The sequence below is a fragment of the Rhinoderma darwinii genome, chromosome 5 (assembly GCF_050947455.1).
Source record: "Rhinoderma darwinii isolate aRhiDar2 chromosome 5, aRhiDar2.hap1, whole genome shotgun sequence".
Classification (NCBI taxonomy): Eukaryota; Metazoa; Chordata; class Amphibia; order Anura; family Rhinodermatidae; genus Rhinoderma; species Rhinoderma darwinii.
This window is the reverse complement of record NC_134691.1, coordinates 39506384-39521631: the sequence shown is the minus strand read 5'-3', so window position 1 is coordinate 39521631 and position 15248 is coordinate 39506384. Positions and strand designations below refer to the sequence as shown.

Genomic DNA, 15248 nt, shown 5'->3' with positions numbered 1-15248 from the left:
ACCTCACCTCCATATGCCCCTCATTTCATACAGAGGGTTTTTCTGTTGGATTTATGGAAATCTGACAGATATAAAACTGTGGCCTGCCCCATCGGATTCTGTATTATGGAGATATTCTCCCCCTAGAAGCATTGCTGCATTTTATCACTGCATTATGATAATGTAGTGACAAAAGGGCACGGACTCATGTTTTTCTTGGTCGGCTGACTTCAATTGAGGATACAGTGTTGTCGAATTTTGTCAATCATTAGATACTGAACACTACTTGATACTATGGTTGACGTTAGAGGGCGCTTCTCAGGAGCTGTATAAGTAATACACCAAGTCATGGGGGGCAATTTATTAAGACTGGCGTTTCCTCCAGTCTTAGGGTATGTTCACACGGCCTATTTTCGGCCGTTTTTCGGGCCATAAACGCCCGAAAAATCGGAAGCAGAACGCCTCCAAACATCTACCCATTGATATCAATGGAAAAAACTGCGTTCTGTTCCAACGCGCCGTTTTTTTCGCAGCTGTTTTGAAGTGCATGTCACTTCTTCAGCTGTTTTTGGAGCCGTTTTTTCCATAGACTCCAGAAAAACAGCTCCAAAAACGGCCGTAAAAAATGCTGCGAAAAACGCGAGTGGCTTAAAAAAAAACGTCTGAAAATCAGGAGCTGTTTTCCCTTGAAAACCGCTCCGTATTTTCAAACGTTTTTTAGTTTGTGTGTGCACATACCCTTAATAGTAAGAAAAGTCGGAGTAAAGTGCGACACGTTTATTAAGAGGTTATATTTTTTGCTGGGCCATGCGCCATCCGTTATCCCCTCATCTGCAATAAAATAAAAACACACATACTCACTTCACCACTCCGCTCCGTTTTTCCCCTCATCATTCCAGCGCCGCTCCTACAAGGTCCTGATGTTGAGCAGCGTCAAGGCCTTCTATGCGACACATCACTTCAACGTCATCAGTAATGCATCACATACAGCATCCTGACGCTGCCCACCGTCAGTACCTTGTATAAGCTGCACTGGAGTGATAAGAGGACCCGGAGGGAAGAAAAGGCGCCATGAGGTGAGTTTTTTATTTCTTTCTTTATTTAACTATCCAATAGGGGGTGCAGCGCAAATTGAAACTTTTGGGCCCTTTTGCGAGTTTTCTCCTCCAGGAAACTGGTGTAGAAAAGTTGGTAAATTAGCCCCATTGTCTTCAGCAGCATTACAGGTGTATACGCTGCGATGTACAATATACCTGAAAATTACATAGGAAGGTTTTATGCCATAGAAAGCCGATAAGCAGTATACAGTAAGTGCTTATTCTTTGAACGGGTTATCTGCTTGGGAAATCCCTTTTTGTCGGAAGGGTCACCTGACAATATGTTCAGCACAGGGCGTCTCAATGCTGAGACCCTCAAGAATCAGCTTTATTCTATGGAGAAACCTGTCAACAACTATTTCGTTTTCCTGCAGCGCCACCGCAGGGGGGATGAAGTATTAGACAGCTAATATTGAAATCAATGGGCTGTCTATGTAATGCAAAGTCATGCTGGGTCCTCCAGAGAGAGAGAGATGCTGTGTACTATGGAATGGATAATGTTGATGGTGTAGTGAGAATCTATATCACCAAAATATCTGACCAATGGGAAATAATAGAGCAATGGCTTTTGTTGATATTGGCAGTTTCCTAGTAATGATTAGATAAAAAAATTGGAACATATACCTTTAAGGCCCTGTTCACATCAAGCTGGGGGGTATATGACGGAACTATTCGTCGGGAGTACTCCCTGATCTCTGACGTATACCTACAATGTAAGCTACTGTATAGTCATACAATCCGGCCATTGGCCACTATCTGAAAATAAGTCCGACATGCCGTGTCAATTTTTTGGGGTTGCCACTCATTTGGTCTCCGTCAGGTGAATGGGGGCCTATAGCTACGTTTGGTTACATAACGAGATTATATTGTTGCTGCCACATATTTTAAGAATCCTTCCTTATCTTAGGCCACATAAAGTACTGCAGCCATCTTTAATGCCAGCCTGCTATTATTCTGTGTCTATGACAATGTCAGGAGCATCGTTGACAGGCAGGTTGGCGTTACTTCCTTGCTGTGTTGAATTGGATGCTGCACATGAACAGATGCTTAGTGTATGGCTACAACATGTTCTCTTCTTCCTCAAGGAAGTTACTAAGATCATCTCGTTTTCTTCACTAGTGTCGGTCGTATTCTAGGGACACATTTAAGGGATTTATCTAGTCACAAAAAGTGCTGCAGAGTTTAAGGCCTCATGCACACGACCGTAGCCATGTGAACGGCCGTGATTTTCGGGTCGGCCGGCTGCCGAGTGTCAGCCGCGAGCTGCCTGCAAATCGCGGGCTGTGCACAAGGCCACGTCCATTATTTTCTATGAGCCTGGACCGCAGAACACGGCCGTAATAAGACGTGTCCGTTCTTTTGGCGGTGCGGGCTCCTGGGCTATGCACGGACTGTGGAAACCACGGTCATGTGCATGGCCCCATAGGAATGAATGGGGCCGCAATTCTCCCGTGGATTTTCGGGGGAATTGCGGCCGCAAAAGCACGTTCGTGTGCATGGGGCCTAAATAGAAAAAAAATGAAACTGGCAGAAGTCTAATACCAGCACCCCTAAAACTGGCACATTAGAGGGGTTCTATAGTAGGTAAAGTAGGCTTATTGAGCAGAGCATGTATAATGTCTTCATCCAGAAGAGCATTTGTGAGGTCAGATACTGATGTTGGGGGAGGGGGCCTGGCTCACAATATCTGTTCTATTTCATCCCAAAGTTATTTGATGGGGTTGAGGTCAAGTTCTTCCGCACCAAACTCACCCACCCACCCCACCCATGTCTCCATGGACTTTGCTGTGTGCGCTGGTGCGCAGTCATGCTGGAATTAAAAAAGGTCCGAAACCCAAACTGTGTCCACAACCTTGGAAGCTACAATTGTCCAAAATGTCTTGGTATGATGAAGCATTAAGATTTCTCTTTACTGGAACTAAGGGGCCTAAACCAACCCCTGAAAAACAACCCCATAGCATTATATCTCCTCCACCAAACTTTACAGGTGGCACAATGCTGCTGCCCCAGAGTCCAGTGGTGGCGGTTATACATCCCTCCATCCGACGCTTTGCATTTTGCTGGGTGATGTAAGTCTTGCAGTCGGCCGTGGAAATCCATGCCATGAAGCTCCCGGCACAGTTTATGTGCGGATGGTAATGCCAGAGGAGGTTTGGAGCTCTGCAGTTATTGAGTCAGCAGAGCGTTGGCGACTTTTATGCACTATGCGCCTCAGCACTCGTGACCCCGCTCTGAAACTTTACGTGGTCTCCACTTCGTGGCTGAGTTGCTGTGGTTCCTAAACGCATCCACTGTACAATAAAACCACTCAAAGTAAATCTTGGAATATCTAGGAGGGAAGAAATTTCATGAACTGACTTGTTACAACAGTGACGTCCTATTACACGACCACGCTGGAATTCAGTGATCTCTTTACAACGACCCATTATTTACCAAATGTTTGTAAAGGCGACAGCATGGCGAGGTGTTGGATCTTATACACCTGTGGCAATGGGACGGAATGAAACGCCTGAATTCAATGATTAAGAGGTGTGTCCCAATACTTTTGTCTATATAATGTATCATTGATACAGACCTGCAGAACATCTTGCAGCTATACAGGATGCTAATAAATTGGCTGACATCTGGCAACCTTACCCTGTAAAACCAAATGGAGCATATCTCTGCTGTTTACTGTAGCCTGTGGAGTGGATGAAGCAAGCATTAGCCTGAGAGTGCTGTGTACCTGCTGCTGTGTGTGCAGCCGCCTCATCATCATCATCATCATCATCATCTTTCTCCAGTGTCTTAGTGTCCGCAGGGCTCCTGGTAACTGGTAAGGACTCATCCTCTTATTTGCAGGCACAGTGACATGCTGCCAGAGACCAACAGCAAGTCAATTAGAGGAGAGGGGGCTCATTGAGTGGAGGGCAGGCTGGCTGACATCTCCTGTGCTGTGCGCTCATTGGTGCCAGCAGGGAGAAGAAGAGGCAGGAGCTGCGCTCTGTGCCAGATGCACTGACTGCAGCCGAGAGAAACACGTGTATCATAGTGGGAAGGAAATCCGTGTATGATCCTCCTAGATACATAGTGATCATCAATAGAGAAGCAGCGACAGTACACGAGGTAATCCAGTGTACGATCCTAGAGATCCACAACAGATTTGCGGATCCATAACGTACCAAAGACGCCGGAGCCTCATCCAGGGATTGCTGTGTCCCCACGGTGCTGCCTACTTCTCTATAGTGTACGGCCACATCCATACTGCAACATCAGTGCATGCGGATCTGTAATATCGTGGATGCCCAGAACGCAGCGGATGCTGGACGGAGCGCAACGGATTGGTACCGGGCTGTTGCAGGCACAGGAGGGGATTGGTTCTCATTGGACGTGCAGCTCACTCATCCGCCAAGACGCCGCGGATTTTGTACAGAGGATCGGCCAAGATGGGCAGAGAGCAACGGGAAAGGGCAGCGGGCATCCGCATCCAGCGCTCCCAGAGCCGCAGCAGTCTGTCCGCTTCCTTCGAGGCGCTGGCTGGATACTTCCCGTGTATGAACTCGCTGGAGGAGGATGAAGGTGAGCACTCAAGGGGCGCTAGAGAAATGGGCAATATTTGCAGGTGGCATAGGTGGTCATTTCTAGATATACAGGTGGCAGCAAGGTGTAAATTGACAAAATAAGTAGGTGGCACACAATATATACATATATTCATACACTAGACATAGACAATGCACTAATATATTTTATCTCCAGTTGCAATATTCATGTGTTAGTCAATGTAGAAAAAACAGATGCGTCATGGCTTCTTTAAAAACTGAAATCCTGACGCAAGTGTGAACAGGGCCTAAATCACTACATAACTGAATATCTGGGATTAGGTGGCAAGTCCTGTATATACAACTGTTAAAGATTCACCATGGCTCCAATTCTGATAAGCCAAGTCTGTGCCTTTGCAAAGCTACCGACATAAAGCGATGTGATGATCGATGGCTGTGTGTGCAGCGTCACTAGCCTCCAGGCATACAGTAGTCATCACATTGACACTTGTAGCCAGCGTTGGGTTTTATGTATCATTATCTGTAGTGTAACAATCCAGTGTCAGCAAAACAAACAAGTCATGGGTGTGATATGAGAGGGCAATGCGTAGGTGATGGCTCAGGTGTAACGAGCATTTCCATCTAGAAAAATAAAAAGGCAAATGTGCATCTCCTGCACCCATATCACTGCATACATAGATTTTGTGGAATGCTGGGCCACTTTCTATACTGGGGTTATATTGGTTGTCACCTGCTTTCCCAGAAGGTGATATATCTGAGGAAATATGAAAGGAAGTTTTATAACAATGACTAATCAGGGCAAAACATATACATTATCACAGAGATTAGATAGATAGATAGATAGATAGATAGATAGATAGAGAGAGAGATATGAGATAGATAGATAGATAGATAGATAGATAGATAGATAGATAGATAGATAGATAGATAGATATGAGATAGATAGATAGATAGATAGATAGATAGATAGATAGATAGATAGATAGATAGATAGATAGATAGATAGTGAGATAGATAGATAGATAGATACGAGATAGATAGATAGATAGATAGATAGATAGATAGATAGATACGAGATAGATAGATAGATAGATAGATAGATAGATACGAGATAGATAGATAGATAGATAGATACGAGATAGATAGATAGATACGCGATAGATAGATAGATACGAGATAGATAGATACGCGATAGATAGATACGCGATAGATAGATACGCGATAGATAGATACGAGATAGATAGATACGCGATAGATAGATAGATAGATAGATACGCGATAGATAGATAGATAGATAGATATGAGAGAGAGAGATAGATCTATTTCTTGATTAAAATAAAAGGTGGGTCAATCTAGATTTATCTATCTGTCCATCTTCATATCTAATATCTCTTATCTATTTATATATTTATCCATTTTTCTGTCACTTTGCCTCTTACACTTGGACGTTGGTTTGTTATTATGGACACGGTTTGGTTCATGTCTTCCCTGCAGTCACCCATGTATGTAGGTTGTTCTTTATCTGCTGGTAACTTAGAAGCTGCACAAGTATTGCATTTTATTGGATAGTGTAATATTCTAGTTCTAGAGATGTCTGTTGAGCTGATGTGATGTAGCACTGTATAGAAAATATAGAATTACACATGATCCATAGTAGGGATCATTCTTACATGTAGTACATGGGACGGTAATAATGTTTCATCCCATTACTGTATTGAGGGTGTCATGCTGCAGATTTTCCTCTTGAACTTAATTTTTATCTCTTTTTCAAACAATATAACACTAACAACAAATTCTATATAATATATATGATAACTAAATAATACAATTCTGATCTGCCATCGTACTGGAGACCGTCCGCAGTCTGACATTGACCGCACACACAACATGGCAGGGGCTGCTGACCGTCATCTCCTCGCTGCATTACGTTACATATATTTACTTTGCTCCTGACTCAGAATTTCACATTGATCTCGTATCGGGGAGCAATGGTTCCCCTCTTACAACAGTCACGGGTACATGACATTATGGAGGTAAAGATTAGAATGCAGAAAACTAATTTCCGTGAATACCTAGTGGTAAGTGATCTCCATCCACCAGGTTACTGTTGATTACAATTAATGTAGGTAAATCTCGTAGTAACCGGACAGAAGATCACTGGAGGGGCTCTCAGGTACAGGCTACAATATAACTTTGCTTTAAATCTCAGTACAGCCAGGTAACTAATGTTAAAAGCTCCGTCATTTATATCCAAATAAAATGGGTTGTACTGACTGACTGTACTGTGAAATGGTAACCCATTTTATTTGAACCCACAACATCGAGAACCCCAGTGGAAATTATATTATTGATGGATCCCTTTAAATGGCCTGCAGGATCAATTATCCGGTCTGCTCCCTGTGGATGGTATAATGCAAGGATTTCTAAAAGACACATCCCATATAACTTGTCCTCAAAAGAACAACCTACATGGGTGATTCTGCAGGGAAGACATAAACCAAACCATGTCCATAATTAGAAAACCAATGTCCTAGTGTAAGGGGCAAAGTGACGGATAAAAACATTGATAGATAAATGTATAGATATATGGCTCTGATCACATCTGCGTCTGTAGGGTCCATCGCGCACCAGTGGTACCTGTTGTACAATGGATCCTGCGCTGCATCCTGGTTTCTATTATAAATAGAAAACCTGATGCAGAGTAGATGAGATAGATAGATAGATAGATAGATAGATAGATAGATAGATAGATAGATAGATAGATAGATAGATAGATAGATAGATAGATAGATAGATAGATAGATAGATATGAGATAGATAGATATGAGATAGATAGATATGAGATAGATAGATATGAGATAGATAGATAGATATGAGATAGATAGATATGAGATAGATAGATATGAGATAGATAGATAGATAGATAGATAGATATGAGATAGATACATATGAGATAGATAGATAGATATGAGATAGATAGATATGAGATAGATAGATAGATAGATATGAGATAGATAGATGGCTGTGATCTGCGTCTGTAGGGTCTGTCGGGAACCAGTGATTTCCATCGCACAAAGGATGCGCCACACCGTGTGTACAGTATGTAAACAGAGATACTGATTGCTCTATATTCTGTATGAGGGTAATAAACTACATGCAATAGTTCTGTAGATACTGTAGAATATCTTTCGTGACTATGAGCCCTCTGGACACTGCAGTATATTTCCCATACGGATATCATGTCTTGTGTGTGTGCCATATTGGTTTGCTACATACATTACTATGTGACAATGCCGGTTTACATTGTGACGCTACAGCTGTCATTAACAAAGCATATTTCTGTCAATTTTGTGGTGTTTATCAAGAGTCCCCCTTATAATAGGGTTAATGTATGGTTTCTTATGACGCAGTGCAGTGACCATGAAAACAATATAAGCTTTTTATCAATCAAAGGATGGCCTTCAGGACATGAGATTTGGTTCTACTAGTCAAGTATCTATGGTCCCATTCATTACTTTACATAAAAGAACTATGTTCTAGTCTTCGTGTGGTAGCTGTCACTGCTGTGCTACACGCAGAACCAAAAGTTAGGAGTCATTTGCAGCCCCAGACTCACGGGTCAATTCTCGAATATCTCTCTGATCGCTCTGCATTGATATTAATTAACCATTTATATATATATGTAGTTCAGAAATTGAGATTTCAAGTCTCACACTCTAAAGGTGTCCAGGTGCTTTAAGTAGCGTACTGGCCCCTTCAGTTTGAGAATTAGCTGAGTTCAGGAGGGGTTTCGGCTTCATCTTTTAAATCTGTGAGAAAAGTTAGATGGCGTAATAAAGGGATTGTCTGGGGTTAAAAATTGATGGTGTATTCCTAGTAAAACCTATGATCCTACTGCTGGGATCACCACTGATCGTGAGAACGAAGGGCGTACGTTGCTAGGTGGGCCTTATTTTGACGTTACATTTTTTCCATAGATGGCGCCACTTCTGGCTTTACACTTGAAATATGCCATCAATGTGCCGGCCTACACAACCCTTTATTAATCCCCTCTAACCTTTGTCATTACAGAGATTTATGGCAGGTAATGTTCGTGTGTGTGGAGTGCTCACTAACTTTCCAAGTCTCCCAAGTTTTCAATATAAATAGTTTTCCTTGCGGCTGACCAATCCTTCATGATCACCTTGAACTGGACCTTTAGTGCAGGCGCAGCTCTTTTGGACGTAATGGTGCAAACTGTATGGCGCATGTACAAATAGGATATATTTTATACAGTGGGCTTTGTATTTGTCCTATAATGGTGCATATCCCTTCATTCTCTTACCTGCCACACGCAGGGCATGGTGGGTTATGCATGGAGGTAATACTTTTATATAACATACGCAATAAAGAGGGTGAAGGTCTATATAATGGAAGTGCGACTTATTGAACCTGGTACGGTTACTCAACGGAGATATTTATTTACCATATAACATATTAAATATAACTATAATTATTCAGTAATCTATTCATATTCAGTAGCAATTTGAAGGTAGAGGATCGGGTGATGAGCGGGTCTCTGCCGCCTTGTGTGTGGCTCCTGAGATGATCCAAACATTGGATGCTAAAGAACATATACAGTGGTACATCTCTGCTCTGTGGAACTACATACCGTAGCTTGGCATCTAAGAGACCGATGATCTACAGTATACCACTTTTTGCACTACCAGAATGGCAGACAATGTTGTATACAACCAATGGTGTAACTATTGGGCAGCTTAGGGTGCCCGGCCACCGTTAAAGGGCCAGAGAGTGACCACTGTGTTACTGGAAATAGAAAGGATTCTGGGTTGCAGAAATGGAGAAAGAAATCTATCGTGACGTGGAAGGAGGATCGAGGCAGTGGATAATGCATGCCAGCCAATAGTCCCAGGAGTATCCTGTGAACTGGACCTTTAAAAGAGTGGGGCATATGCAAATTTGCCTAAAGCTTGTTATAGGTTGGGGGCATTCCTGGGCAGAGCAGTAGTGGGATCCTGCATATTAGGATCCACATGTTGGGAAGTATGGATAATGGAATGCAGTGCCCTAAGAGGCTAAGGAGAAGGAAAAAAACCAGAATGAACGACGTAAAGAAAATAATAATAAGCCTGCCGTTTCCTGAACTCACCTGCAGCTCTTGGTCGTCATGGCCCCATTCAAAGTATTACTTTGGGGGCCCATAGTCACTTGTTAAGACCTTGTTTAAAACATGAGTAAATCCGGTGAAACTTCCCCTAATCACTAGTAAACTATAATTCATAGATCTGCTTTTTCCTTCTATATCGTATAGTTCTGTAGAGGAACAGTTAGGCTCTGTTCACACTGGTGTTAGGTTTAGTTTCTGCTGCTTCTTTACAGGTAGAATAGCGTGATCTGCTGTGTACAGGACCGGCCTTTGGGATTTGTGACCAGTGCGATTGCACAGGGCGCTTCACTCGTCATTACTAAAGGCGGCACCACTGGCCCCGGTTCTTAAACATCCAGGCCCTTCTCTTGATTGGGCACTAATTTTAAGGGACTGTATGGTACATTTACTGTATTATTTGGGCACATAAGTAGAGGGGGACATCAATAGAAGGTTCTGGAAGGGGCAGATTTCAACCAAAGCTGTCACTGACTAGGTGATTCGGCCATTAAAAATGGCAATATGGCTAAATAATTTTGGGTCAATAGGATCCATCGGGAAAACGATCCATCATATCCACCAGGGATCCAGTCAAAACCCATGATACCAGCGTGAGCAAAGCGTTGTTCTGCCAAATGTTATTGTCTAATAGAACATGTAATGGAGCAAAAGTAATAGAAGCGATTTCAGTCTGAAAGGTCATGGAGTAATTTCCTTACTATAGAGATTGATATATTATTATAGACACTAGATCTTTCATTCGCCAAGCTCACCCCCCCCCCATTGTGATTTTTAAGCCGTTAGCATCATTGAGATAAATTGAGACATTTTCTGAATCACAGAGGGTGGGGGGCACATATATACGTTCTTCTTGTTCGGTGATTATGTAATTTACTATGTTTAAAGGTGAATTCAGACGATGTTTGTGCTGCAGCAAATCCTGCGCGCTGTCACTGTGTATCTTATACCTCCTATTCTGTATTCCCCATCATTGCACTCAGCTACGTATATTGTTCTGTTTCACATAAAGTAAGAATGTTCTACCACTGAATATAATAGCACAACAACTACTAATGGAGCTATTCCGGTATGTTCTAGCTGAACAGAGCAGTGTACGTATTTAGCGAATTCTATCATGCCATATATCGCTAACCCTGCCTCTTCCAGGAGAGCTGAACAAAACCAATGGCAGTCATGGTGGCGCAGCACTCAGATGGGTATTCTGCCACTTCATACTTGCGATCTGTGATTGTCTCCGCACCATGGCCCTCTATAGATCAAAACTTCTGACACTGCGTATGTCATATCTATACGTGAATCCTTGTATAATGAAAAGTTCAACAACTTTCTATTATATTTTGTGTATCAATTCTTCACCGTTTTGAATATCTGCTACTGTAAATGCTGCAAAATTTACACACAGAATTCCATTGCATAAATTCCACAGCGTCAAGGCTACGTGGGAATCCAGCCTAAGGCGCCATGCACACGAACGTAAAAACGCCCGTAATCACGGGCCGTAATTACGGGCCCATAGACTTCTATTGGCCATGGGTACCTCGCCGTATGCTTACGGGAAGATGCCCGGGCCGTTGAAAAATATAGAACATGTCCTATTTCAGTCCGTAATTACGGCACGGGCAGCCCATAGAAGTCTATGGGGCACCCGTAATTACGGGTGACTACGTGTGTGCACCCGTAATTACGGGAGCGTTGCTAGGCGACGTCAAAGGATAGTCACTGTCCAGGGTGTTGCAAGAGTTAAACGATCGACAGTAACTCTTTCAGCACCCTGGACAGTGACTTCCGATCACAATATACAGCAACCTGTAAAAAAAATAGAAGTTCATACTTACCCAGAACTCCCTGCTTCTTCCTTCAGTCCGGCCTCCCGGGATGACGTTTCAGCCCATGTGACCGCTGCAGCCAATCACAGGCCAATCACTGGCTGCAGCGGTCACATGGACTGCGCTTCATCCAGGGAGGTCGGGCTGGATGTGGAAAGAGGGACGTGTCACCAAGACAACGGCCGGGTAAGTATGAATTTCTTTTACTTTTATTACGGAAACGGCTGTCCCTTCTCTCTATCCTGCACTGATAGAGAGAAGGGGCTGCCGATTAGTGCAGCGAAAACGTGCCCGTAAATACGGGTGGAAACTGGTGACAACGGACCCGTATTTACGCCAGTATTTACGGGAGGAAAAAAATACGTTCGTGTGCATGAGGCTTAAGGTCAGGATCTCTATCGGTTTTGGTGCAGTTTTGGGCTCCGTTTTTTGAGCCAAACACAGGAATAGACTCAAAAGAAAGGAGAATCATCAGTCTTTTTTTTTATATATATATATATATATATATATATATATATGTATATATATATATATATATATATATATACCTTCCTTCTGGCTTTGGCTCAAAAAACTGCATCAAAATCTACATTAAAACTGTGTGTGTGATCCTGGCCATAAGGAAATAAAAAAAAATTCTCAATTTAAATACCACCTCATCCCGACTGTACAGAACATCCTCATATGACACAACCCATGGCAATATTCAAACAAGAGGTTGTGTGTATACAGAAAAAAACATGTTCCTTGATATGTGCTTGTATTTTTGTGAGGAGTTTTGTTTTCTACATGTGCATTAGTGTTGCATTTTATAGCATCTTTAATCCAAATTTGCATATTAGATGTAAAAATGCATACAAAAAATGTTACGTTTCTAATAAATAAATATATTTAAAGTGTAGCTAAAAAATGTTCGTCAAACTTCTGACATGTCAGAAGTTTGTATTGGTGGGGGTCCAAGCACTGAGACTCCCACCAATCGCTAGAACGAAACAGCTGAAGTGCTCGTGTGAGCGCTCAGCCGTTTCGTGTCTGTTCGGCTTTTTCCAGAAAGTCGATGTATCGAAGTATGGGCTCATAGACTTTCTATTGAGTCAGTACACCATACATTTATTTCCGGAAAAAGCCGAACAGACACGAAGCGGCTGAGACCTCACACGAGCGCTTCAGCTGCTTCGTTCTAGCGATTGGTGGGGGTCTCAGCACTTGGACCCCCACCAATACAAACTTCTGACATGTCACTATGACATGTCAGAAGTTTGCTGAACATTTAGCTACACTTTAATGAACATTTTTTAAAAAAAATTGTATTGCTACCATTCTTTCACAAAAAATGAAGTAGCATTGCAAATAGTCTAAATAAAACGTATTCTACCGTTTTGCTTACACAGCTCCTATGCAGACTTATGTACACCGAGGTTGCTGCTGCCTTTGTATACATAAGTCTGCTAAAGAAGTGTATGCACAAAACGGTAGGATATTTTTTTAATTTTACATGCACTGGAGCAAGAAAAAAAAAAACACCTTGTTCAGCAGTTCTGCGTGGATAGTTGAGGTATAATGAAATTGTTATGTAAATACTATGGGGGAGATGTATTAGATTGCGCCAGTCTTAAAAAAAAAAAAGAACATGCTCGTGTAAACCCGGCCCTACACTTTTATAAAGTGGGGCAGCATTTGGGGCAAAGCACTGCCTTTCAATATACCCCCTGTGCCAATTCTGCCTCCCCGTGCCGGTTATAGGGCTTGCATTGCGGCAGTGAGAGCCCGCTCTGAATAAGGCAGCTTCAATCTTCCCCCACAAGGCCCAGAGTCAAGACAATTTGGGGCAGAAAAGAAAAATGGAGTAGTTGTTAATAGCAACCAATTAGATTGCAGCTCTCATTTTTCAGGGGCTCTTTGGAATATGAATGCAGCAACCTAATTGGTTGCTATGGGCAACTTTTCTACTTTTCCTTTGCACTAGTTGTATGTGTTTTAGAAGACTGCACCCAGTAGGAAAAATAAACCTATGTGAATGTTAATGATGTGTATAGGGCTGCGGAATATGGTGGCACTATATACACGACGGGAAATAAATAAATCATCAGGGTGAAGCAAGACCCAGCAGCTCTGATGGGGTGTATTCACATAGTCGTTTAAATCAGATTTTTATTTATTTTTTTGTCGTGATTTTTCCCAGAATCACAGCAAAAAACGCATTTTGACCGTACCAAATCAATATACCCATATAAGTAATTAACGCACAGTGATCATAAGATCAATTGCGTAACTACTGGGAGTAACCTAGGAAACCGCACTGCCACTTCCAGCATTATATATTTAACTATGATTTAGTAATTTGGCGCTGTGTATGTCACCATCAAGACGGTGGAAGTGGTTAAAAACTGCTTCTGTGTTCTATTTCGTGTCTATACCTAAATCCGCACATCCAACCTTGTGGCTACGCGATTGTTCGTGCAGCCGGGTTTCTGTAGAGACGACCGTAGTTATTGGGTGGTTATTACGGGACAGTGGACTCCATATGACAAGACCCCAGTCCTCAGTAATGTATATAGTGTACAATGTACTCATGCTCGGTTGTATGCGTCTTACTGTTCCCGCACACATGAGAATCGTAACACTGTCTTAGGGCCTGTTCACATCAGCATTCAGTTTCCGTTGATCGGTTCCGTCAGACCTTTCCGTCAGAGGGACTCCTCAACGGAAAGCATGACTTCCGTATGCATTACCATTGATTTCAATGGTAATGCTTCTGTTGCTAATGGTTTCCGTTTGTCTCCATTCCGTAAGGTATTCGTTTTTGGGTTTTTTTACGGAATCAATAGCGTCGACTGAGATGTTTGTCTTGTTATATGAATATGCCCTACGGCTGTCAAGCTGTATAGCAATGGTCTCCAACCTCCTGTCTTTCCAACTGATGCAACACTACAACTCTCAGCATGCACTGAAAAGCTGTCATAACATGCTGGGAGTTGTAGTACCGCAAAGCTGGAGAACCCCATATTGGAGACCACTGCTATGCAGGGTCTAATGTCATGAGAACCAGATACTGTCATGTTCCTTATTCCAAAAATTGTCAACATGACGACTACTCCATATCCCCCTAAAATAAAAAACAGCAGTAAGCTGTAAAGGTATTAAATTCAGTAGTTTCTTTGTTATTTCTGGATCTGGGAAAGCTTGGTGACAACCAATATAGCCGGTATTAGGCCTCACATGGGAATGGTCACCCAGCTTTTCCAGACTCCTGAATGGCAGACCTTCTTAAATGTTTCGACGCATAGGATTGTGGTATAATTCACTGCATACAGTATGTAGATTTTATGAGATTTTTCTGGGTGTCTAGGAAAGCTGGGTTTTTACAATGATCGCAATATTGTTTTCAACCAATCAACTACCCAAAATAATTATAAAACAGTGGAATTAAATTTACAGATTGACATGTTTATTTTGATTGTTGTGTTTTTGACTTGGACGTTATAAAGGCCTCGTTCACATTTGCGTTCCAGGTTCCGTCACAGATCTGGCTGAAAATGACGGCAACAATAGCACAGCATGCTGCGCTATTGTTTCTGGTAAAACCACAGACCCCATGACAGAAACCTGACAGAACCCGTTAAAGTCAATCGGTTCCATT

At 42.4% G+C, this 15248-nt stretch overlaps 1 protein-coding gene across 48 annotated transcripts in view; it reads left to right on the top strand.

Moving 5' to 3' along the window:
• The window catches only part of RIMS2 (regulating synaptic membrane exocytosis 2), a 583792-nt gene that overhangs the window by 552848 nt on the left and 15696 nt on the right, over positions 1 to 15248 (top strand). The window contains exon 1 of one of the 48 annotated variants that reach the window (XM_075825886.1): positions 4068 to 4634. The exons of the other annotated variants lie outside the window; for them this stretch is intronic. Coding sequence (XP_075682001.1) covers positions 4502 to 4634 — 133 coding nt within the window. The 5' untranslated portion in view covers positions 4068 to 4501. Of the gene's footprint in view, positions 1 to 4067; positions 4635 to 15248 lie in introns of those variants that run through there. 48 annotated transcript variants of the gene reach the window in all.